Genomic DNA, 27,132 nt, shown 5'->3' with positions numbered 1-27,132 from the left:
CCCTCCCATCAGACTACTTTATCAACCCCAAATCTTCATCCACCTTGTACTCTGCTTGTTCCCGCTGTTTTCCATTCCTTTAATGCCTCAAAAGGCGATCTCCAAGTAACAACTAGATTGACAATAGTTTTATCTCCCGCTCAGGTGACTTCCCACAGCTTGTTCCTGACTTTTTTTCCAACCTTTAACACTAAATGCTGTGTCAGGATCAGTAGCAAAATCCTATGATCTAGCCCACAGCAATATACTACAAAGGGCATAGTCTGAAGTAGTAATTCCCTTATTTCTTAACAAAGCTTTCTATGTAGCCAAAACAGTCTCTTCCTCTTTAGATTTATCTCCCATTATCACTAGTTGTTGCCTCACCTGCTTCCAGGTGTGTTGATAGGAGAAAATCAGGTCTGGACTTGCCTGTGGCTTCCACCCGCCACTCTCAGCTGCACCAGCGCCGCCTCCCCCGCCACTCCCCAGCGGGTCAGGGCTGCCAGTCGCTGGGACCCCGCGTGGCTCCAGACCGACCACGCTGCTCAGGCTGCTGCTCCACGCGGTGGGCACCAGCTGTCACTGGTATATACACTGCATCGTGAGGCGGTCGCCACACAAAGCACAGACCACAGGCGGTCTCAGATGGCAACTCTTTATTATCGAACATGACCTTTTATAAACTTTCTAATTGTTTATACTTCTTCTACCCCAACTGTTGGCCACAAAAAAATCAACATAACACCACTGGTGAACAGTAACAGTGACTTTAGTTAACTTTCTGAAAATGCTTTATCCAGCTGCAGTTCTCTCCTTATCTTTCTCCAGTTCTTCTCTCAGCCTCCTTGGTAGCAGCCTTGGAGAGAGCTCTTGATCAGCTTCTTGCCTCTCAGCTTCTTTTTGCTCCTTTAGCTAACAGGCCTGCTGTTAGCCCCTTCCACAGTAATTCATCCATGAGGGGCAGGAAACAAGAATAGGGGGCAGGAAGCAGAATAGGATTAAAAAGCCTAGTGATTAATTAGAATTGGTTAAAATCTGACAGACCTTGAGATGACACCAAAATTCATCATCCTAGAGTGTAGCCTACAGCACACTACTCGCATTTCTATATTCGGGAAACATGTTTTCTTCCTTTTACGCTGTCTTAATTTAAAAGCTGAAAGATTCAAGAGGAATTACTACATCCTCCAATGAGTCCATGAAGTTTCCTCTGAATGATCTCCTTTGTGTTACTGCAGTCTACTATTCAAGTATATAGGGACAACTGTCACAGTAATCTCATTAAAAATGTGTGCTTTGTTAAAATAACCATCACAAAAATCAGTCATAGTAAGGCAGGTAAGACAGAATCAGTATTGATACTGAAAATCTATTATGAATGCAGAAAAAGGCAGAATCCAAAAACTTCAGAAGTATGTATATAATATACTCATTTAGTTGAAAAAAACTTACACGTTTATTAGAACAAGTTTGGGATTTTTTTTAAATCTCATTTTTTCTACTTTGGATAGCTTTACCTCAGCAGTCCATAAATTATTTTTGCTGTATTAAACTAGTGAAACAAGGATATTTAGTCTAGATTTTTAAATTCCAGAAGGAAGTATTATGCAGTGTTACAAATGAAAAGCTACGTTAGATTCCTAATTTATCAGTAAAATACCTAACTGCAGAATGATATCAGCAAGAAATTCTATTATTTTGGAAGAGCAGGGTAGTATGTTAGAGAACTCTACCTTTCCAGACACTGGAGAAGAAGGAGTAGCACAGGGGCTGGAATAGCTACTGCTTTCTGCAGGTTTTACTGAGGACTGAGCTGATCTGTCATCTGAGGATTGTCCGGAGAGCAAAATGTCTTTTTCTTTGTACTTCTTTGGCTGGTGGAGTGCAGGAGAAGAAGATTTCACTGAAACCCTACAAAGGACATACCTTGAGTTTCACAAGCAGTCACTGAACAATTTACATCGACCTGTCCACCTACAGCATGACCCCATGTATTACAGCAACTACAACATCTATTAAACCTAACTAAAAACTCATACTGACCATTCATTGCTTTTTAATGCTACTGTTAAACTTCTTCTGCTACTTCTCAAACATCACAATTCATGGACAATATTCCTGACTGCTCTCTCAAACAGCAGCCCCAGGTATGAAATACTTCTCTTTGGGATTACAATGCAGCATACAACAGTATAACACCTTCCAAATGTACTTCCACTGTTTTCACCTATTACTAGCAGAAACTTAAGTGATACTTGTATACATAAACTGCAACCTACAGTAAGCAGAAGACCTCAGCATCTTACTTTTCAGCATGAGAGGAGTCAGACAATTCTGTTTCTGTTGAGCTTTTTCTGCTGCTGGTTGACTTCCATGTAGATGCCAAAGGAAGTTCTTCACAAGTCACAGGCCTTGGTCTCTGGCCAATTCCTGAAGGCTGCTGCAGACCTGCAGACTGTTCTTCAGCACTCAGAACAGCTGTAATTGCTCTTACAGTTGTTTCATCAACCTGAGACCACAGCTTAGAAGGAGCTCGCATACGACGCAGAAACAAGCTGTGCCACTTCTGCCTGAGCTGCAGCAGCATACCAGCAGCCTGCAATGAATTCCAATTCTGTTAAATACTGATGAAAATTAGATCACACAGGTAAGAGAACCCTGTCTTTTCCCTATCAAGCAACACCTGGCATTCCAATATAAACAGAGCCCAGAATTGAAGGCAAGACTAAGGTCTTGGGGAAGGGGAATAATCCATATTTAAACTATGATGTTAATTTGCTTTCTTTTCCTTGGGTACAAGGTCATTTTGGAAACATTTCATTTAGCTCTGTACTAAACTTAGCTTTGTATTGTAATTCCACAGACTTTTTTTTTCCTTCTTATCTTTCAAGAAAACTCAATCCTTTCATGCTTTATGCCCTTCCTCTCAAATCAGTCTCTACTCATGCACTCTTCAGTATAGTTGATGGAAAAGAGCTCTAAGTGATATTTTTCTTACATCAACACCTGGTCAAGTGTGATGACTAAATTCAGAAGACTATTGTCTAATTCTGCTACCAGAAACGCTTCCATTACGATAAATTTTTAAAAATCACTCTTCTGGACATGACTAGGAGAGAGAGTATTATTATTAGAGTTGGTAAAGTTGTGTGTTTCATGACCCATAAACTGCAGCCACAGCTCCTCAATGACATAAAGACTTCTATTTCAAAGAGGATTTGAAATGTATCCTTCCAAAATCTGACAGCAACTTTCTCTCAGCAACTTCAGCTTCAAGTGCTCCTTTTTTGATCTGATTTTGGTTATCCTCTCAGAGAAAGAAGAACACAATATGCCAATGTGACTGTTCTCTCAGCTCCTGTCCAGATTTTAGCTTATCCCAGCTTGTGCTATGGCCTGATGGAGCACCATGCAGGCAGGACAGGAGGCCAGAAGGAGCAGAAGGGCCCTTATGCTGTCACTGTCACCTGCAGCTTGCTGTCCCTTGCAGTCATCATTTTTTGTCTGCCAGTCTCTTCAGAATCTGCTGACTTGTGGAAAGGGACAAAACTGCCAAGCTCAGATATAAAACATCATATTACCCAGAAAGTTTTTGAAACAGACCCAACAGCATCTGGATTGCTGAGGCTTTCCTGCTCCCTTTTGTGAGAGACAGGACACCCACACCAATATGGAGGAAGAGGGATGAGCACTCTCACTGTTGACTTAGGTGACTATTCTCTTTCTTTCTGCTGACAGGTAAAAGAAGAGAAAGGTATGGGTGACAGGTGATCAAACACTGCAACTTGGATTTTGAATACACAAATTCATGCAACAGACAACTCTGTGCCAAAGGGGATTGAAGCCGTTTAATTCTTAATGAGCTTGTGAAGTAAAGGTTAAATCACAGAGTACCTAGTTCGAGAGACCTAAATGGACCATGACATTCTTGGAGAAAATTCTTGGCTACTCAAATGTTACAAAAACCTTTTCACATCTTTTTACAATTCCTCTACATGAAGCAAACCCAGGAGTAATTTCTTACTTCAGGGTCCAGTTTAAGATGGAGCCATTCATCCAGCTTCAGCAGTGCCAGATCAGCAGACGTCCTGTCCTCCATCTCACTGTCGCTGCTATCATTAGATACCCCTCCCCCTGAATTAAAGACAAAAGGTTCATCAGAATTTCCATATTTTTTCTACTATTATTTCTATACAAAAACCCGCATACTACTATATTACCAGCAATATTTTTCCTTCTAAAATTGACTTTAAATGTAAACATTTGTAAAACTACCTCTTCTTTTCTGCAAATACACTGCAAAGTCTTTGCTCCAGATAGCAGCAATCAAGTAGCCAGACCTGCTGAAGGTCCTACTATGTAAAAACGTGGATTGATATGATGTGACCCAACTCATGTACCTTCACCAGTTTTCACAGGCCACTATACAACTTTTGCCTAAAGCTGTTGGCAAAATCACACATGCCTCTATTTCCTAGTAAAACAGCAGATTTAAAGACCCAGTAAGAAAAAAAAATATGTATGGCTATTAATTAGGATTCTTTATTTTTCTTAAGTGCAATTCAGTCAGCATGAGTACTACTCTAAGGTTCACAGTTTAAAAGCAAGACAGGAAAGCTTTAGAAATAAGTTGGACTTTTAGTTTGATTCAAAGTATGACAACTAGAAGCAGTTATTTTTGCTTCCATTCCAACAGGACTCAATTTAAATGAGAAAAAAAGAAGGAAATGTAAATATATTCTCTATTACTTACAGTTAATAGTACAGTTAACTGAAATTAAAAATTATCAGTAGAACATATCTTGAAAATGTATGTGTTAGCTAGAAGCAACATGACTTGTTTGCCATACTGATTGTTTCTAAATTATTCTGTTTGAATAATCTGGTTCAATGATTCAAATAAAGTAGTCTGCAGAAAGAGAACATGCATACTACACTTCTCAGTACCAATACTACAGTTCTCATTAGATATTGTGGCTGCATTCTTTCCTTACAAACTATACTGCAGTTTCTGAGACCCTACGACTGTGTAATTTATGGACTTGAATAGGTAAGGAATCCCAAAATGGAGAGATTTGTTACAGAACCAACAAACTCTTCCTGAATAGCTACAGGAATTATAACAGCGCTGTTTCCAGAATCAGCCAATATATGTATTAAATATTACTGAAAAATAAGCTCTGCATGTCACACGCTGATGTATACCAATGGAAACATCCCAAATCCAGACTCCAGTGTACCTTGAAAGGATGAAGATGCCTGCAAGGCATTACTTTGCAGTCTGGCTGGTCCACAGAAGAGGGCCACGGTGACAGGTGTCACAACAGAGCAGCACCTGATGTTTGCTGTCTTGTGAGCTCTCGTCATTTCATCATATATAAGCCAGTCTGTGGGGAGGGCCTGGATGGCTGCAGCTTGTCCATTTGCTGGGGCAATCTGTGGAAGAGCAGGTAAAACCAGGCTATTGTACCCTCTACCTGTAATTAATGTAAATTTGAACGTATTTCTCATTTTATCCGGAGACACTGTGGGTGCCTCAACCTGGCAGTGCCCAAGGCCAGGCTGGGTGGAGCTCTGAGCAACCTGGACTAGTGGAAGGTGTCCCTGCCCATGGCAGGGGCTGGAATGAGATAAGCTTTAAGGTCCCTTCCAACACAAACCATTCTATGATTCTGTATTTTGAGAATTAAATACATGTACAATTATATACATATAAAAATATACATGCATGTTGCTATCATGCTGGCATGGTAGTGTGGAGGAAGGTTTTAGAAAGGCCTTGGGAATGGTAAACAGAGGAAAAAGATACATTTATGTATGCCCCATTGTTTTAGGAAGGCCCTGGAAATGAGAAACTGAGGGAAAAGATACATTTATGTATGGTCCATTGTTTCAGGAAAGTCCTGCTTCAGCATTCCTCTCTAAACCCCCTTTCTCCCCACCCCTGAGCAGTTCCCATTGGACCTGGCCCCTGGGGCGGTTCTGATGTGCCTAAGATGAAAACTGTCTCTATTGTTTAGACCTTAACTCTTAATTCTGCTGTATAAAACTGTATCTGGGCAATAGCCCGGGGCTTTTGGTCCCTGCAACCGTTCAGGCAATACAACCTCTCTGGACAAGCATACCATTGGTCTCTCTTGGTCTCTTTATCTCGAATCCTAGCGGCGACTGAGGCAACGCTGCCGCTCGGACCGTGCTAACCCAGCCCTGCCTGGTGAGCCCAGGGCAGCGGGACCGCGGAAAACCCCGGCCCCAGAGGGGACAGCTAGCCGGAGGGTCCCGGGGGGCCGGGGAGGGACGGGGGACAGCAGCGAGAACCCCCCGAAAGCCGCACATGCACATAAAAAAGTGTGAGAATTCAACCAGATTCATCAATTATCCTACCATGGTAAAACAAAATATGTTGTTTTAAAAAGAAATGTTAAAAATGAGTTTCAGAGAAAAACTTGCTTTTAAGAATAGGGATCATTATATCTTTAAAACAATTTTATAGCAGGGCAGTTTTTTTGCCTTTTTGCCTTTTCCATCTAGAGAAAGGACTAACTGAAACGACAGAAAAATGAATCAACTCCAATTCTATCAGCTGGGTAGAACAGTATTTTCTAAAGCTGTAGTGTTAAATGCCTATACTGCTTTTGAAGTACTGACAAACAGGAAAAGACATTTCTAAAACACGTGACAGATTTTAGTGCCCTTTTTTTTGAACTATGAATTCAAAGTGTCTTTACCTTTTTATATTGAGACTGACCAAGAACAGAGGTAGGATGAAATCGCACTTTCTTCTCCTTTGGTTCCGTCAACACCAGGCTGTCTCTGTCTACATGCACAAGATTGGGATACATCCCAGCCACTAAGGCACCTTTAATTACAGCCCAGTTCTCAGAGTTAGTATTAACATCTCTAATATCAGCTCCTCCTCTGGCTCTCACAAAACCTGACAAATGAAAGAGACAAAACAGTGCCATGTTACCTTGTGTTTGGCTCTCAAAAGGAGTCAGAAACAAAAGGTGAAATAAATGACTTCTTTGTTGCATTTTTCACCACTGCCAACCTTAACAGCACCAAGAAGAAACCATTACACTGAAATCCTTCCTGATAAGGGGTTTCATACTGACACAGAATACCACTATTTTCTACAATATAAAGACATTTCCTATGGGAATAATTCATTAAAACATGAAACGCAGTGGCATGTGGAGATGAAGGTGCTTTCAGTTTGATCAGCCACAATTCCTCATCTGCACCATACCCTGCATGAATGTGTGCATGACAGTGTATTTCAAATTAAGGAAAATTACACCAGTGAACATGATTTTTGTTACAATTTCTATATGCTTGACTTTAAAACAACGTTAAAATTGTTTCCAACTTCTCTACCTGAGGCTCTAAGCTGGCCAAGCACCTGTGTTCTCATTCCTGCAATGATTTCCATTGTGGCTCGGGACAGGAAGTTCTTTTCACAGAAGGCTCTCTCCCAGCCGTCACTGCGTGCCTTCTGCCATGCCTGAAAATGTTTTTACATTTGCCTATTAATTTGAAGGACTTAAACTAAAAACTGCAGGTGTTTTTTTAAAGATTACATTTATGTCAATAAAATGAATGCAAAACCCACTCTAAAAGTTAATGTATCAAACCAGATTATTTTTTCTGTTCAACAATTAGATTCTCTTTATGTGCTCACTCTAGTGATGATTATGTCAAATTAAAACAATAAATAAAGATCATTACATTAAGATCATGATTCAAAGTTCAGTGTAGTAGGATGCAAAGAGGCACATTGTTGAAACATTCAAAATTTTCTAGGGTTTGAAACAAAACATACTACAAAAAGGGTTCCCTCACAAATTTATGAGTCCAATACACAGGAAAGGCACTAGGCAAAAAGAAAGTCTTCTCTGAGGACTTAATCACAGTCCGCCACTCTACATCCAACTGGTACATCTGCATTTTGCTTGGGTGATGTGCTGTGATTAGTACTCTCTGAAATGAAAGACTACCTGGAAAGCCCTGAGCAGGGCCATGTGGTCACTGAATGTCCCGGCAGCAAAACGCTTCCTGCACAGCACGGCTGCACGCTTTTGGGAGGCCAGCGTGGGCAGCACAAAAGGGTCTTGGCAGGCAAGAGCACAGGCAATGGTCAGAACAGGATCCAGGCACTTCAGAACTACAGCATACAACACCATTTTACCGAGGTGTGGCTCTACAGGTAATTCAGTCAGCTGATAACCAAGCTCAGTGAGATCTTCCCAAGGGTCCAGGGCATCTATGGTCTGTTCATAAACAAACAAACAAACAAATAAAGGAGAGGAGGATGGGTACAGTGGACAAAATCAATTTACAGTGAAAGCAAAAAGGATGTGAATAATGGACTTTAACTAGACTTGTTTCCAAACACTGAAGAAGCAAGTCAGACTATTAACAGAGACAAGACTTTGAAGCACTCTCTTCCCTTGACATGGAAAAACACATCCCCACACACAAAATGAAAACAGACAACAAGCAAAACTTCAAAACATCCTTAAGTAATTAAAAACAGCTTCAGTACAAACTGAAGTCAGTAAACTGCTACACCACAAATTTGGGATCAAACACAATTACCATCTAAACTTATTCCTTTTCTGACCTTAAGCATATGCACAGCATTTCTCACAGTTACAGCAGGCGGAGGATCAGGAGCTTTCATAAGAAAGTCTACAATTGGACAATTAATTGGAGCCAGAATTTTTGTGTACAAACAGATCTCCTGCAAGGTAAAAGGCAGTACAAAAAAAGATTACCAAGATTTGGAAGCAGCCGCCAAACACATGATTTGTTGCAATTAGTAGTATGGTTTGAGGACATTGTATTTTTTAAAGTTATAGTTTCTAACTGAACATGCACCTGAAGCGGCAGTCTTAGAAGTTCTGGAGATTGAAATTCCAACATATTCTGAAATCGGAGCCTGCTGAAGAGATGAAAGCAGACCCCAGGCTGACAGCGCCCAGCCCTTGAAAATAAAATATGGGAAGTTGTGAAAATGAGGATTTCTTTCTAAAAACAAAACCAAAAGCCAACAAACAGACACAGAAACTCAGAATGGAAAAGAAGAGGCACTACCATGAAGAAAGTGTTGTTAGGTCACATGCAACATGAGAATTTCCTAATCATTAATTATTTTTGAGAGTGTGGCAATTTTTTACTGTAATTTTAACCCAACACTGAGAAATCTGGAGAAAGAAAAACAAGGCTTTTCTAATGTAAAGTGCTGTGGGTTTTTTGCTAACCTAAGACCAGTCCAAATCTCAATCATCCTTTGTTGTAAGGAACCAGTTGCAAACTTTCTTGCTTCCCCTCACATCCCCTAAACAGAAGTTATCCTTGGAGTAAAAGGTAGAATAAAGATGAAGTAACTTGTGAGTGAATGAGGGAGGAATGAGCAAATTCTCTCAGTCATATACATCTATGTGCATACATGCAGCTTAATGCCAATATGATTGATTAAACAGGCATTTGTTGCTACATAAACTTCTGAGCCCTCCCCCACAGTGCTGGGAAGAATATAATCATGGCCTGTTAAGTCATGGATAGCTTGGAGAAAGTGAAATAGGCAGTCCTCTGCCCATACACATGATGTGAAAACATTGTGACTGCGGGTGCTACGTGGGAGAAAGAGGAAGGAGAACAAATTAATGGGGGGAAAACAACCCAGACCTTTGGGAAATGCCTGAGCATCACTTTTCTACAACTTGGGAGATTATTCCAAGGAAATACATGCTGACGCCTACTTGTCTGCAGAGAACCAGTGTTGGCCTCTATGCAACACAACACCGGAATAGGCCAGAAACAATTACTATGTTGTGTGGTTTATTCTAAACATAAAGGACTGTGCATATCTGCAAAATGGGAACCACTATGAGGCATTTATTACCTGCCTTTTCTCTGGATAGCACTGGCTTTTGAAATCCACCCCATTTTTAGCACTGTAGCACAACTCAGTGCATCAAAAGACTTCTAGAAAAACAAAGAAAGGAATACAAACTGAAAACTCAATAGGGTACATGAAATACAAGTTACTAGTTAGATTACCAACAGGAGTTTTCTAAAAAGTATGAAATAGTAATATATACAGCAGCTTCTGAGACAAAGGTACCTTCTCAATTTCAAGTGAATTAATGAGGGTATCTCCTTTCTAGTATCTTAATGCTCCACAAGTTTTGAAATTCAAGATTTTCAAGGTTTTTGAGACGGATAGCTTACAGTATTTGTCTTAAAACAAATTCATGTTGAAGCCTTTCAGAAAGGACTGTTGCCTGACAGGCACTAGCTCTCAGCTAGTAAAAGCTTTTTCTCACTTTACTGTAAAGTAATAAAAAAAAAAAAAAAAGTTCTCCAAAATTTATACACTGTGTGTTTTAGAATCACACTAGGAAAATTTAAGGCAGTCCTACCTCTTTCACCTTTCCTGAGTCAATGACAAACACCACATCATTGACTGTTATGCTGGTTTCTGCAATATTAGTAGAAAGAATCTGCAAAGAAAAAACCCAAAACCACCAAAACTATAATAACTGCAAAAGCAATGGCAAAATAGGTCATTGTGGCATTGGAAAAAGTCCTCTAATACTTGCAATTTTGCGGATGCCAAAAGGTGGACTTTCAAGCACTTTCTTCTGGTCCAAAGTCTGCATACTTGAATGAAGCACGAAAACTTGGTATCTAATGCAAGACAAAAGGAACATTTTAAGGATCCTTAAAAGAAGCAATGAAAAGCCACAGTAACTAAAGGTTTTACCTGTGAGCATTATCAGAAAATCTCTTGTCATCCAAAACAATGCGGTCCCTCAGGCTCACTATCTCATCATACCCAGGAAGAAATATTAAAATTGCTCCTAAAAAAGGAAGTGGGTTTGCAAAGTTAAACAGAAAATTCAAATACATGTCGAATAGCACTCAGAAGGTTTTAACATCTGTGGATTGCTGAAAAAAGAGCATGATTATCAGAAGTCAAATCCACAACCACTGGTTAGGTATTTACCTACCTGCATCAGAACTATGACAGATGCTGTGAAGTAAGTGCATTATCAGATCCAGATCCACTTTTTCATCATCAAAACTGTGATGGTAAGCTGTCAGTAGCTCTCTGTCCTCTGCACTAAGGTCACTAGCACTTTTTTGGACCAGGGAACTGGAACTTTCATCCATGTTTCCAAATCCAAATGAAGCGCTGTAACAGGAAAATACACCAGAATCAAGGCTGCCCCTTCGGGTTTGCATTGAGCCATCAAATCAAACTTAGATTGAGACCAACTCAATTCAAGACTGTTGGTCTTGAATTCTGATGTTTAAGTGTTGCAGAAGGGAATCACCATACTATTACTGTTTACTGATTCCAATGTTAACCCAATGAAGGATGCCACTTTATTTATTAGTGTTAACTTTAGTTTTCTTCAACTTCATTGAAACACAACCATAAGCAAAGGAAAGTATAAAGATACTTCTCGTTTATCTGTTCAAGTAAAAATATTTGAGAGATATGTCTTCTCCAAAAATTTCCCACTAGCAGAAACTACACTAAGAGAAATTATAGTAGAGATAATCTTTACAAAACACTACCACAAGTATGACAACTGTAAGTTAATCAGAAAATCATTCTTGAATGGCCTAGTGTACACATTACTTCTGCAAATTTTCTTTAATATGCCTATTGCATATAAAAAATATAGATAAAAACACATTACAGATTTGTTTCCAAAATAAGCATGTGAAAAGAAAATGGTACATAGTATAGAATTAGCAAGTTGTGCAAGCATAAACAATATGCTATTGAGTACAAACTTTTTTGCTGTTTATTTTTTGAAATACTCCTATTCTTAAAAAAAGGTATTGCTATTAAGTCCAGATTTTAGAGCATGAAAAGCTAAAACCTGTTCTGATTAGAAGAACACAAATCTCAAATTTCCCATCACAACTCTATGTATATCATATACAACTCATTCTGCAAAACAGTTACAGCTTACCTGTAGGATTCCAACAGATGAACAACCTCTGTCTGTCCAAAGTGCCTAGCCCAGTCCACAGCCATCCTGAAATAGTTGCACAAGTATTTTTATTAGACTTTTCACTTCAAAAGATGCATATGAAGAGCACATCAGGAGAGGCAATTGACATCAGACTTTTGTACCCATTTCTGTATTGACATCAGTACTGTTATTGCTGGATCTGCAACTTCCCATTTGAAAGTGCTTGAATAGGTGTTAACAGCTGACTTTTAGGTGACTACAGTTCTTTACCACAACAGAATGTCAGTTTTACACAGGAGCAAACATGCTCAAGGAAGTGAGGAGGAAGAAGGTGCCATTCCTTTAAAAATGGTGCAGAGATCAGACCTGCCTGTTTGCAGTATCCTTGAAGTCATCTCAAAAAGTCACACCCCAGGCATAACATCTGGCTATTTCATGTCTTTCAGAAGCTGTCCTCACTATGCAGTTCACCCTTTTAACTTTAAATTGCATTTCTTCCCCAAGTTATTCAAATGTTAGTACCAAATATCAGACCCCTGGAATCCTAATTCTTATCATTCCATACTACAATTATTTACTGTACTTCCCTGTTTATATGAAGACATACTCCATGACCACAAAACCTGAGTTTCTACAGATCCACAAATATTTTTACATGCTACAATATATTTAGAAACATAACAGAAAGATCTTCTGATATGTGTAACTCCATGAAAATAGGAATTGCCAAATATTTTGGTTCAGTTCAGTAGATTACAGTTGTTCTACTAACCAGTATCCTAAACAAGACCTACTGAAACAAAATTTATAGCTCACAATCAAGACCATGTAATTAAGAATTCAATTTAGAATTTACAGAAAACAATGTGATTATCAGGAGTTAGAAATTGTTGAGGCTGTCAAAATCTATAGTTCTTACAGCAGTGTGATAAGCTAGCAAATTAATTTAGATGTTAAAGAATTTTCTTCCTCTCTCCTATATTGACAAATAAATCTATCTTTTGGTTTCTCTGTTTTTACCAGCCATTAGATGATTTGCAGTGGATACTTGCTCCCATGCTGATCAACTGTTCTACTTGACTCAAAAAGCCTCCCCCTGAAGAAATCATCAGAGCAGTCGCACCAGTTTCACTGTGCCTATAATCAACTGAGAAATAAAAAAAAAAAAAAAAATCCAGCAAACCCAGTAGAAATGTTATTTTTTCATCTAAATATAGTACAAATACTGCTTTCAAATTCCAGCCCAAAGAGAATTTGTTTCCTCACTTTATCTCTGAAGTTAGTTCATATGAATTCTACACTGTTTTAGAAACACACTTCTGTCAATACTTCAAAACAATAACTAACTAAACAACTCATTATTTCTGCTAGCCCTATCATTTTTCAGTCAGCATCAGAATGCAAAGGTAACACCATTTGAAACTGGAGATAAAAGTAGCCATAAAAATCTAAGTACATCTGAGGTTGCTCTTTTCTTATGCAATAACACATGAAACTTACCACTGACATTTTCAGTTAAAATAAGATTTAACAGCTGAGCAAACGAATCAATATCTTTATGCAACCAGATGTCAGAAAGACAGGAATCCATTTCTTTTACTATCCACGGTTCAAGGCAATTCACATCTTTTTCAGTCTGAAGATAAAAAACAATATTGAAAGCTTAATCTTTTCCAAGAGTTGTCTTTATTCTCATACATTACCCACAAAGAATTGCAATGGTTATTTTTCCCAGCAGCCACAGAAACCCAGCACTCAGGTATCAGTTCATGCATTGATTTTGTCATACGCAAGTACGAACACAATGGCAGTCGAGCCATTTGATCTGAGGAAAAGCTGTGTGCAACCACCCGAACTGAAGAGCACACTTCAGCAAGAGCCGTTCATCCTCATCAAGTAATCTTTAAAATACGTTAATGTCCTGAAAGATTCAACAGAACTTTAGAAAACAGATTTTAAATGGCTAGTAATACAACACAAATATAAACACCTGTAACATCTCTTCCGACTAAAGAAAAAACTTACCAGTTGATTAAATACTGTGTCACCGCCATCATCCAACCGTTTGTACTCCTCATTTGTCCTTGGAACCGATTTTTGTCTCCGAGATGTCCCTTTGTTAGTGTTATCTTGAGCTGAACACCACTCAGCAAGAGTGTTCTTCTGTTTCTCTTCTAGAATGCAAAGTATTCCCCAAGAAAGTTTTAGAGTCATATTTATTATCCATTGTTTTCTACTAAAAAAGTTAGTCACAGCAGGTTTTACCAAGTTTTACCCATTCAACATCTTTTTTTAGTCTAGAATGCTACTACCAGTCCAACATAAATGACATGTTTAAGGGTACCCAAAGTGCACTGCACCAGGGCTATAAAAACGAGGTAAAACCCAACACTTTGGTGTTTAACCCCCCAAACCTCCATTATTCCAAACTACTGCATTCAAAGTATCTTCCTTAAGTAATCACCTTCCACACAATCTCAGGCCAGATCTTTTTCCACAAATGGAATTCTGAAGACAAGTGATACAGTCCCTGCATGTAACAACTTACTTTTCTACACCAGTGGAAGAAACATCAGAAAACACCAGTGTCCTAACTGAACTTTTCTGACCCCAGTGATCAGAGATGAGCACTGTGATCAATACCCAGTTAGGACTGGATATTGAATGTTATAGCTTTGGGGTTTGCATTTTTTACTTTTCCTTTAAATAATCACTGGGATCATTACTTTCAGTTGCCAGGAAAACTTCTGAAGCAGTATCTACTTAATCAACTTAAAACCAATGATGTTTAGCTCAAGAGTGTTAACACTTAAAAAAATACATCCATGCCTGAAGAAAGCAGTGAAAAATGTTACTGAAGGGAATACCTTGTCCATTTAGTGCAAGATGTACAAAATCATGCCTGCTTTAATAGCTGCACTTTAATTTGCACCCAAAGGTACAGAGCATCCTATGCTTCTTTAGCATTCATGTGGGCAGAGCCCCCAGTTATATATAACTCTACAGCATAATAATTAGAAAAAAGATGACATTCATCAACTGAGTGAAAACAGAATGCAACCACTGAATCAAAGTGATCTTTTTTCTTTAATTGCATAAACTATTTCCATAATGTAAATATTGACAGCTTAAAGATACTTGCTGTCATCTAAATCACACTCATTTAATCTCCTGACTCTGGAATTTCAACAGAAAATAATCCTGTTAATTGTTTGTTCAATCAATGATTCTCATTGCCAACCCTTAGAATTAACAAGTCCGCTGACCTTGCTGCTTCTTTTCTTTGTACTTCACCATCTCTTTGTTTGTATACCCAGTGCTTCGTAAAATGTCCTCCAGAAACATCTCTTTAACTTCAAAAGGTCTCCCTTGGACTAAAATAGAAAAAATCCGTAAAAGATCATATATTCACCAGCTTCACTTACAGAATTAATTTTTTAAAAAACTACCTTCACTGGAGTTTATTTTTCTCGAAACTGTACAAAACAAAACATTTCCAAAATCAAATGCCACCTTGTTTCTCCTCAACCTCTTCAATTTTATGAAGTGTTCCAGCAGATGTTCGTAAGATTGACAATTATTAACTACAATTTTTTTTTAAACGAGAAAAAGAAAACAGCTGTTTTTGTTTAGGCTTACAAACAAGAACTTGCCATGTAAGTCTCCCATCTGGATTAAAAATGTAATTAAATAATAAGCAATTAATACAGCTTTTTGCAAGGTTCCACACAGAGACAGTAAATCTTTGTACTGAACTCCTTTCTTTTCATGAGAATCATGTGAGAAGGCAGCCTTATCTCCATGTCCTCTACTAATTCAGCAAAGCTGAGCTTTCTTTACTGAATACTTCTTGACAGATGAGACATCCCAGCGGCCTTTACCTTCTGATAATTTATCCTGATCTCTCTTTCAACAGGACTGTTTTCTAGACCTTATCTGTCGACATTGCAGGATGCTTTTTGCATGAAGATTAAAATCTCTACATTTTGATTTCTTGTTCCTTAACCTGACTCAGGAACACTCAGGATTTTCCTTCAGAAAGAACAATCCACAATTCACATACTTTTAGAAGCTGGTCACAGAGGAAGCCTTCCAACACTGATCACAAACTCTGTGTACTACAGCGATCCACAGCCACAAAATGTGGTTTCTGTGGTCAGGATTTTGTCAGCCGTATTGCTGAAGGAGACTCAAACCTTGTATATTAAATTAACAGACAAAGCCACTTCTTTTAATTCTTAAATTAACCAAAAAAAAACCCAAAAAAAAACCCCCAAAACAACAACAACAACAACAAAAAACGGGAAAAAAATATCTTTTGAATTGTTATTGGCCTGTTACATAACCAGCACAAACACTGTGGTAAATTGGAGAGATTGGGAGAGATTGCCAGCAGATTTTCCAACACAAATTGACCGATCTGAAAGAACAGGAAGCTGCAAAAAGACTAAACTGGAAAGTCATACAACAATCATAACCGAGGCACTCCCTTGCAAAAAAAATTCAAAGAACATGAAATCACGTGTAATTTCCAGATTCCTGTCTCCAACAAGCTGCAAACCTTATTCAACTGGGCAGAAATTCAAAACTGAGAACTAAACAATTCCATCTGCAAAAAAAGGAAGGAAAAAAAGGTTTCCTCCTCACAAACATTTGCTAAAATAAACCAGTAAGCAATCCCATTTCCTAAAACCATTGAGATTTTTTTTAAAAAGGCTGACATGCAGAGAGTCTACCTGATTGTCAGATAAAGCATTTCTCTTAAAAGCTACTTTTCAAAACACATTAAAGTTGGACATTACTGTTGAAAAAGTAAGAGGATTGCAAGGTGCCAGAGGAGGTCACCCATGCAGAAAACCTGCAAGCCAGGAGGGTGGGGCAAAAACCGCAAACCCACAAAAACCCGCAATCTCCCACGCATTTACATTTTGGCTTTACTAAAGATCAGTCAAATGAAATTAAACCAGCAAATAATGGTAACTTTTCTTTGCATTTGAATGTAGTCTAACTGCAGGTAACTGAGTCTGCAAACAAACTAAGCAAAACTGGATGTCTTTTCTGAATATTTACCTAGATGAACAACTACTAATTTTCCTTAAATCAGAGAATCATGTGATTCTTTTTTCATGTGAAACCCAATCTGCCTAAGCCTGTATTTCTGAACTGAACTGGTACAGTTATCTGTGTTTTATCCAGTAACCAGTGACAACCTTCACAAAGCCTGAAGAGTAAGATCCTACTGGAATGCACTGATATATATCACACTCATGTAGCTCCTAAGTCCTGTATCAGCATGAAGACAGAACTTCAATAACCTCTTCCTACTTCTTCAATTAAGAGTGGAGGGGGGCAGGATGTACCTGCATTTACAGAACTCCCAGTGACTCAAACACTTCACTTTGAATGAGGTGCAAACAGTCAAGAAACAAGAAACCTGCATACAGAAAGAACAAGGATTCCTGGAATTCTCAGTGTATTAATCATGTGCCTTTACTCAGAATAATTTGCTACAGTTTAGTAAGATCTGTGAGTCTCAGGGCAGGTATACTCAGACTTAAGAGTTAAGATCAAGACTTACTATGTATTACTGGGCAGCTTCCAAAATACCTAATAAAGAGATTTGCATCTAGAGGAGCACTAGAGAGAATTAGTTTTAAATTATTCTGGTTTTGCAGCACATCTCTCAGTTTTATTAGCAAGAAGTCACTGAACCTATCCCTCTCATGTACTTCATCCTGTAACAAAAAGGGAAAAAAAGAGATAAAAAACCATCACAGATTCACAACTTCTGACAAAAACAAACTTCTCTAAAAAAAAAATACATGTTTTGGTGGCACATTACAGAGGCCTTAATATGTGTGAGTCTAGTTTAAGTAATAGGTTTTTTTTAAAAAAACTATCCATAAAGAAACAAAAATGCCTCAAAAAGTTTTTGTCAGCGCTGAGTGCATTACAATGCTGAAGCTGTAAGCACCTTAACTTTAGAGGCTAAAGTGAGTATCTGAAACCTCTCTGGTTTTGTATTTGAAGCCAAATTTCAAGAAAACACCACAAAGTACAAATCTTATTTTAATAAATTCTCACTTCACCACTGATAAGCATTTAAAAAAATGTATGACACCACATAATCAGAAAAACAGACAAATTGCTTAGACAAGTCATACACAAAGCCTATAAGTTAAGGTACATAACTGATTAATCATCTTTTTCATTCTTCTGTTTTGATTTATATTATGAATGAAGGAAACAAGGAGTCAAAATACAAAGTTTGTAGGCTGACATCAAGAATGTATAAATCATTCTCATGCTTTTTTAACTCTGATAAACAGGCAGGCATCTAAACTTACCTTTTCATCTTCAGTACTTAAGTCTTGCCAAAAACATTCTAGTTCCCTTTACTTATTCAGTTCCATCATAGGAATATTGACATAATCACAAATGAACAATCTGAATAGTTTGCTAGCAATTAGACTCCACATTATCTAGAAAACTCTGGGCAAACAAATGGACTGAAAACCTGTATTGCTAAAACAAATGGTAAGAGAAAATCTGACACAATCACATTGAACCACATCAAGGTAAGCCTCCCTAAGGATTTTCTGCTGACCATGGAAGTTCAGAAATATTTACACTTCTGTCCCTCTCCACTCCTCCTGATTCCACACTTAACCATTGGCATGAAAATAAGATATTTTTACAGGAAAAACGCAAACACACAGAAAAACACCAAACTGCACGAAACATGCATTCTACTCTGAGGACTCAGAAAGTCTTTGAAGTTGATTCAGATTCTACCAAACAAAAACACCTAAAGTGCTCAGCAAATTTCAGTAAAACAAATGAGGACCTCATTTTCCAAAGCAATACATATTGCTCCACCCCACATGAAAGACCACAGGATGCTCACCACAATAACATGGGTCACGGTGGAGAGAGTGCTGTCTCCTGCCATCAGCGTGCCAAGGAGCATGTCATTAGTGCAGAATGTTACCAGCGTCTTTGGAGAAACCCTATGGATCACATCACAGAGACAACTCAGGGGTTTGCACCATTTAAAGCTTTCCATGGATCAAAAATTAAAGCAGCTGCTGACCAGAAGAGAAATTACAGTTCTCTCCTCAAAAGATTCATGCACACCACTTGTTTTTAAACTATGCCTTTTCCCAGACATTTCCTAACAATTTGTAGTGCTTGCGCCTCAAAACTCTGGACAACGTATTAATTGAAAGAATAAGATTCAATATTAATAACTAAGGAAATAAAAGAAAACTGTGAAGAAACCCTGCACGTCATTCATTTTACTAGAAAATTCCATGTGGAAAACCAGGTTCCAATTCCTCAGCCTGTGCTTGGATATAGCCTTTGTACTTGTCTACACGTGGTGGGATGAGCCTGTCTGGACGCCAAGTGCCTACCCAAGCCACTCTATCTGTCCTCTCCACGGGCAAGGGAGAGGAAACATAACAAAAAGACTACCAGGCCCCAGAGAAAGATAAGGAGAATGTGGTTCTCTCCCACGGGAAAGTGGGCTCTCCACGAGCTTCTCCAATATGGGTCCTTCCCATGGGCTGCAGTTCTCCAGGAACTGCTGCAGCACAGGTCCTTTTCCACAGGGTGCAGTGCTTCAGGAACAGTTTGCTCCAGTGTGGGACCCCACAGGGTCACAATCCTGACAGCAAACCTGCTTCTGTGCGGCTCCCTCCCTGGGGCCGCAGCTTCTGCCAGGAGCCTGTTTCAGCACAGACTTCCCAGAGGATCACAGTCTCCTTCAAGCATCTACCTGCTCCAACACAGAATCCTTCACAGGAGGATCCCTGCTGCACCACAGACCTCCACGGCCTGCTGGGCCACAGCTGCCTCACCATGGGCTGCACCATGGGCTGCTCTGGCACCTGGAGAATCTCCTCCCCTCCTGCACTGACCTTCCTGTGTGCAGAGCTGCTTCTCTCACATGCTTTCACCACTCTTCATGAACTGCTGCCTCTGTTGTGCAGGTTTTCCTCCCCCATTCCCCACTGTCCCAGAGGCACTATCACCATCACAGATAGGCTCAGCCTTGGCCAGAGGCAGGTCTGTCTTGGCTGGCACCGGCTCTGTCACACACGGGAGAGGCTTCTGGCACGTCCTCACAGAAGCCTCCCCACAGCTCCCAAAGCCTTGCCTTGAAGACACAACTCATTACAGCTGACTAAATCACAGAGGCATCTGCTTGATCCTCTGGTTTTTCAGGAGGTGAAAATACTGAAATGTTACAATTCCATACCTGGGGCACAGTTAGCTGTCCCAATAAAAACAGCAATTCTCACTACTCCCTCTGCTACTGCCATCCTAAAAGAGCTGAAAAGTTCCTCTGTACTGTACTCTACAGCTTTTCTCTGGAAGACAGTTGAGAAAACCTTAAAAATTATGTTTCTGTCTTACTAGAAACACCTCTCAACATCTCCACTCCAAATTTCTTTTGTCCACAGCTCAAAATATTGTTATCTCCCCCTTTCAGTGTTTCCCTGGAGTAATTGTATTGATTTTTCTCAAGCTGGATTTTCTGCACTGCTCCCAGTAATTCTACCATTTTCACCTGACTTTGCTCTTCTTCTGCCAGCATAGTACTTCCATATATTAATCATTCGGCTTATTTGTGACACATCTTCACCAGCTCTTCTAATCTCTTAATATCCTTGTGAGCTTTCATACACATATTTGAATTCTTATTGTGGCTTCATTGTTCAAGTGCATTCATTTTCACCAGCTATGTGTTATCTTTGTTCACTCAAGCAACACAACCTTTAGCCATCTTCTGGTCACTCATATCTCAACTGCTGGCCTTTCCCTGAAATGTCATTTCGCTACACGGTGCAAAGATGTAAAAACCCCAAACAATCCATTCATGCTCTGCTTTACAGACAAATTCATCAAGTGATACTGAAACCTCTACTTTTACATCACTTCATGTTTTAAACACAGCAGCTGAAGAAGAATACATTTAATCCAGGCTAGACTGATAAATAATGCTCAGCTTCATCAGTCACATTCCAATTTTTCTGTTTTCCCTTTTATGGCTCCTATCAACTCTCACTACATAACATTTGTTACAGCATACTGGTTTTCACACCTACCTTCAAAGCTTGCAGACCTTTTGAATCCACACATGTTAAAAGCAGAGAGAACGGGGAAAAAAAGAAGAAAGTGTAGACTTGATCTGAAAATCAGACAAGGATTTCCATGCAGAAGAAATCAACAGAAAATACCTGAGATTCAGTTCTGTAAGACAGCCTTCTACATGAAACTGCAAAACACAGGAAGAAAGCCATCCTTTTCACTCTTACGTATTCCTTACCTGCAGTAACGTATCCCATCTGTGAGGCTGCAGCACAAACATACTGCAGTTTCAATGTACACAAGATTCACAAGACCAACACAAGATCAACCGACACTTAGAAGTACCATTGGTACCTGCTCTCTAACCGGATCTGGTAACCAATTGTCTGGCCAATCTTCTCTCTTCTTTCTGCTGCCACTCTTTCAGCCACTGCAACAGCTGCTAAACGTCTTGGCTGAGTACAAAACACACGACAGGGAGTTCCATTCTTGTAGCAGTCATCAAGGATAAATTGAGGGATCTGTAAAGAAGTGGTTCAAATTTGCTTTTTGAGAAAGTCACAGCTTTGTTAGCACAGGGAAACCATTAACTGCATATCAATATTGCACATTGCAAAAGACTTTTCATTACAATTATCATAGCAAGCATATCTGAATCAGCAGAAAGTAAATTTCTAATTATAACCTATTTAGGTTTTTTTTAAAGAAAAACCTTACAGTGCCTCCCTCCTGCTTCAGAGAAATCTAAAAAAAAAAACAAAGCCCTGCAGATAATCTCACATTTTAACACAAAAAATAGATTACTCTGGATACTAAGAACAGAACTAGCCTTAGAAGAAAAAGGGTTATACAAACATCACAGCTACTTTCCCTTCAATATTTTGTATTATTTTAATGAAAAAATGGTATCTACCAGAAAATTGTAAGGAATCATTTTTGCTTCTAGTACCTATCTAGAGGCTTAGTGTTTCAAAAGCAAGAAAATAAATTGGAACAACATTTTCAATCACACAGGAAAAGGAAAGCCTTGAAACAGCATCAAAGTACCCCATATCACAAATGTTACACAACTGGCATTAGTTTAGAATAAATACTGTTATAGTTTTTATTTCATTGAAGCAACATACCTGCGTCGTTTTTCCTGATCCAGTCTCTCCTATAATCAAAACAATTTTATTGTCCTTTATGGTTTGGACAATTTCTTCCTGTTTTTCAAGAACTGGTAGTGACTGCCTGAAGGAATCAAACTCTGATTCCCCTCTTTTCCCTGGGACCTGGGGGATACCATCATTAAGTCGACCACTTGTCTTGTTTACTTCTTTCTTTTCTGTGAAGACAAGTTAAAAGGTCATTTATGCAGACACAGAGGAAGGTCACAAAAACACTGCTCAAAAATTGTACTTAAAAATTAACATTGCTGGCTTTTTATGCATCCCTGTGGGTAAAGTGACAAACCCATCACACATTTAGATGTCATATTTATAGCATGTCCTGCAGTGCTTGCAATAGATATTTTTCAAAACAGTTATTACTTTCATAGGTATTTTGAAGAAAACCAGACTCTTCCAGAGCATTGCTCCAAGTCAAAAAAGCCTACAAAGAGCAAAAGGAGAAACAAACTAAACCAGAGAATATCAGCCTGGCGTATTTTGGTGGCCTTTGTATCTGCGCCCACATTTCACACCTGCAGTTCCCCCTAGAAATACACACTGACAGAGTTAAACCTTTAAGCTATTCCACACGTTTGCCTGAAATCATACCAATGCAAGCATGCTGTATCAAGAGCCCTGGCCCCCACGCAGCAGTGCGATGTGTTAGAAAGCAGTGCATAAGTAGCCAAAAAACAGGCACATCTTCTGAGGGAGCTACTTCACATCCATCATTGCAAGTGCTACTCTGTAATTCCTTGAGAATTATTCTCTGGCAGAATGAAAAGTTTGCTGTAAACTCAGTTATACATATGTAATGCCATTAACAGATTCATATTCTAAATTTCAAGCTCTGTTGTACCAAGACAAACAGACTAAGAGATCAGGAGAACTAAAAATACATTCTTGAGATGCAGAGAAAGGCAAATATTAGACTGTTCATTAACTTATCCCTTACATTCCTAAGACATTGCATTTCAGCACTTTTATTACAGCTTCCCTCTGGTTCATATAACAATCCTATTAAACAACTAAAACAATTGGAAATAACAGCAAAGAAAGCACGTCAAGAAGAGACACCACGTATCAAAACCATACAATTAAACAAGGCATACTGGTACAAATGTTTTCTGTTCACTACACCCATCTCTGCACACAGAAACACAGTGCAACTCTTCCACTTGTAGCTGCTAAAGCAATAATCTAGATGAAAACCTTGCTTTTAAAAAAAAACCCAACATTTCGACCGAAGTTTGTCTTTCCGTGAACTCTTCCATATTCAAGAAATCAAGAAGTCTGGACAGTAGTCTCTTAAGGACCAAATCTATTTTGTAGAGATGAAGAAGTAAAAACTGAAATTTTTGATTTATCAAGCACATTAATTTCTATAAGCAGAACAGACAACCTCATTTTCTAATATAGGCATTCTTATGGCATCACAGTAACACTGACTCTTCAACCCCACCTCATAGTTACTTCTGTGAAGCCACATTTCAAAATGTGCTTCCAAAAAGATTTGGCTGGACTGGCTCAAAGATTCTAAATTAACACAACACAAGGTGGACATCTCAATGTGCATGATATGACTTCCCAAATTCCTCACAGCACCAGTTATAAAAGACCTTAAAAGTAAGGAAAATTAATGCATTTGTTTGAAGGTGTCTGTTAGGACACCAGAGGGGACAGAGCAGGAAGAGGTTTGTTTTGTCACTGGGTTGCAGGTGGTTTCGAGTGGTGTCGATGGACAAGTCCAAATCAGAACACATGCTGAACGTACCAGATTCAACAGCACAGGCACTTCCTCGCTCTGTCCTTGGCAGGAGCTCCGCGCGTTCCTTATTTGTGACGGGAAAGCGCTGAATTAGGCTCCGAACGGCGTGTTTCGTACAGAGAGCCAAGTCACAAGTCATGACTGCGTGTGCCTCTGACACATCCTTCTTCCTTACAGTCAGGTATCGATTGGCTCCTTTTCTGTTGGGGGGGAGGGGAAACTTATTTTAGGAAAAAGGAACCTACTCTAGGTTAACTTTTATCTGTCAGGGTATGAGATGCTAAGCAAAATCTTTAGAAAAAAAACAGAAATCACAGTGAGAACCTTTTTTAATGGAGCCATTAAATCCACAAAGTATAAAATCAAGCTGTCCCAAAATGCATGTCACAAGCTTTTCCAAGCATGCATACAGCAATGAACAAAGATGCTCATTTCTGTAGCTACTTTTACACTTTTTTTTCTAATACTATTCCTTGCAACACAGTTGAGGATGTTGAAAACATCAATCAGGTTATCATTAGTCTTGAAATTCTATCATCTGCACCAAAGAACTGAAAACTGTACCCCGACTCACCCTTTGCTTTTAGATACCAGTCCAAGAGACTGACAGAGCCGGTGAACAAATGCTCTTTCAGTACTAGTGAAACTAGAAGGAAATTCCATCTCTAGAATGATAAATAATAATGAAAAGACAGTAACAATGCAACAGGCAGTAATCTTGACAACTCAACGTTACAGAACACAGAATTGTTAGGATTGGAAGGGAGACCACCCAGTGCAACCCCCCTGCAGGGTCACCTGGAGCAGGTGACAGAGGAACACATCTAGGGTTTGGGATGTTTCCAGAGGGGGAAATTCAATGCTTTCCCTGGGCAGCAGTTTCAGTGCTCTGCCACTCAAAGGAAAGAAGTTCTCCCTCAAGTTCAGGTGGAACTTCTTCTCTTTGAATTTATGGCCATTGCTCCTTGTCCTGTCACCAAAAAGCCTGCACCGCCTTCCTGGGACTCATCTTGGAGATATTCATATGCATTAGTGAGATCCCCTCTCAGTCTCCTCTGGGCCAAACAGGACCAACTCCCACAGCTCTCCTGATGCGAGACCTCTCATCTCAGTGGTCTCTGCCGGACCCGCTCTATCAGCTCCCTGTCTCCGTGCTGGGGAGCCCAGAGATGGACACAGCACCCCAGCCGTGCCTCACCAGGGCCGGGCAGAGGGGCAGGATCCCCTCCCTGACCCGCTGCCAGCGCCCTCCCCACACCCGCAGCTGCCCCCGGGCCGGGCCGTGCCGCGCACCCGCCTCGTCCCCGCTCCGGAACCGCTCCAGGGCCAGCTGCGCCGCTATTGCCACCACCTCGTCCACGCCGGCGGCCCCGAGGGGCTCGGCCCGGGCGCGCACCGCGGCGGCGGCAGCCCCGTCCCCCGCAGCCCCGCCGGGCTGCCGCCGCGGGACCCGCCCGTGTCGCGACATGGCCCCGACACGGCCCCGCGCGGCCCCGCACGGCCCCGACACCGCCCGGACCCGGGGCCGCAGCCGCTCGGCCCGAGGGCGCCGCCGGGGCGGGGCGGGGCCGGCTGGAGCCGCCCGCAGCCGAGCCGGCCCCGGCGGGAGGAAATTGGCGCTTGTGCCGCCGCTCGGGGGGCACGGCTGCCCGAGGAGCGCGCTGCGCGTGTGGCTGCGGGCAGAACGCGGCCCTGCTCCCTGTCCCGTCATGAATTACCTGCTTTCATGGCATGGTGTGAAACGGAGCTGTGGCGAGGGTCATCTCGGCCCTCAGCCTCCTCACTCGGTAAAGTGTTGCTTGCCCTGCTTTTCCTGCTGTCCTTGGACTCCACGCTGAAGACACGAGCTAGAAACTTAACCAAATCCACTTGGGCCTGACACAGGCCTCGGTACTGAAGGCTGCTGCTTCGGAAACATCATTAGGTCAGAAGGAGAGTACTTGGAAGAAGAATAAGCTACTACTCCTCAGTTGAAATGGGCAATTAAATAAATAGAAAATAAACACTCACTGTCTGATGTAGCTAGCTGAAAAGTAGCTCTTAAGCGACCTCCAGCAAGGCTTTTACAAAGCTAACTTCAGCATAATTCTGCACTGAGAGATTACACTGGAGCGGAACAATTGATCTGTTCTAAGGTTACTTTAATTTTTTTTTCAGTTTTTCAGTTCAGGTATCTGACTATGTATCTTCAATCAAAGTACAAAATGCTAGTTCCTCATAGCTGTTCCTGTGACATTCAGTACTGCCACCTCAAAGCACATCACAGTTATGGAAAATTAAACACGCCAGCTGAATAAGATGAGCATTCCTCTTATCATCCTTGGTATCAACAAGGAAAAATGAGAGTTCATAACTAATTTGAAAGAGTCACATCTTTACTTAAGCACCCAGATCTCTTAACAGTTTCTACCTCTTAACAGCATCAGCTTGCCTTCCTACAGACAAAAAGCCCCATGATTCTGAAAAAAGATTCCTCGGCTCAATTCTGCTCTCAGTTTGCAATCCTGTAAATACAGCAGTGCACAGAGGTAACTGTTGGGTTAGGGCTCATCTGTATGGCTAAATGGTGTGAAGCCTGAGTGAATCCTGCATAACAAATTCCTTAATACATGCCCTTCTCTTTTCATTGTTTTTTTGACTCTCCAATGCTATTAGAAGGGTGAAAAAATAGGAGAGTGTGGTCAGGCATGCACTGCCTGCTGCAGCCCTGCTGAATACTGAGTCACAGTCTGCACTCAGCATATGAATGAGCAAAGAATTGTGCTTGACCAAGCTCTTAGACATGGAGATTGTATTCTTTATAGGTATTCTCCTAGTAAAAATCACTAGCTGTGGATTTTCATATTAGAAATAACAACCTGTAAGTATTTAAAAATTCTGCTTTCATGATTGGCCTCAGAGATACCTTCTGGCTAATGTTTACTCAAAACAAATAACCCCTGGAATAAGAATTATTTTCTTGTATTAACATACGTCAAATGCCCATGTATTTTTTATAAGAAGAATTAAGAGGCAGCACAGTTTTACGCAAAAAATACATCTGCATGTTTAAATACAATTAGGCATTCTTATTTTACCTTCCCTAGAGTCACTTTTGCTGACTTCTTTTCAGTTTGCAGAACATTTTCTCTCTTGT

General features: G+C 40.1%; 1 protein-coding gene across 1 annotated transcript; it reads right to left on the bottom strand.

Moving 5' to 3' along the window:
- Nucleotides 1-726: 726 nt before the first annotated feature.
- Nucleotides 727-25,464, bottom strand: LOC144248271 (3'-5' RNA helicase YTHDC2-like). Its single transcript, XM_077790268.1, has 27 exons — nt 25,290-25,464; nt 24,571-24,661; nt 24,003-24,196; nt 22,205-22,404; nt 21,432-21,598; nt 18,889-18,991; nt 17,560-17,716; nt 15,248-15,355; nt 14,007-14,155; nt 13,482-13,617; nt 13,002-13,128; nt 11,979-12,044; nt 11,001-11,185; nt 10,754-10,850; nt 10,590-10,677; nt 10,410-10,490; nt 9,890-9,972; nt 8,863-8,968; nt 8,606-8,725; nt 7,980-8,252; nt 7,360-7,486; nt 6,711-6,916; nt 5,223-5,418; nt 4,007-4,116; nt 2,289-2,578; nt 1,716-1,893; nt 727-916 (listed from the first exon to the last, which is right to left on the bottom strand). The coding sequence occupies exons 1-27, from the start codon at nt 25,462-25,464 to the stop codon at nt 872-874; spliced, it is 3,858 nt and encodes a 1,285-aa protein (XP_077646394.1). The 3' UTR covers nt 727-871.
- Nucleotides 25,465-27,132: the final 1,668 nt, after the last annotated feature.

This window comes from Lonchura striata, chromosome Z (assembly GCF_046129695.1).
Source record: "Lonchura striata isolate bLonStr1 chromosome Z, bLonStr1.mat, whole genome shotgun sequence".
NCBI lineage: Eukaryota > Metazoa > Chordata > Aves > Passeriformes > Estrildidae > Lonchura > Lonchura striata.
The sequence above is the reverse complement of the archived record's forward strand: the minus strand, read 5'-3'. Positions and strand labels throughout refer to the sequence as shown.

Excerpts from the sequence above, each read along its gene's own strand:
- LOC144248271 (XM_077790268.1), bottom strand. The coding sequence starts at position 25,464 with ATGTCGCGACACGGGCGGGTCCCGCGGCGGCAGCCCGGCGGGGCTGCG. Across the intron at positions 10,678-10,753 it reads TTTTCTGATAATGCTCACAG|ATACCAAGTTTTCGTGCTTC; the intron begins GTAAAACCTTTA and ends GTCTTGCATTAG. Across the intron at positions 5,419-6,710 it reads GTCAGTCTCAATATAAAAAG|ATTGCCCCAGCAAATGGACA; the intron begins GTAAAGACACTT and ends GCTCTTCCACAG.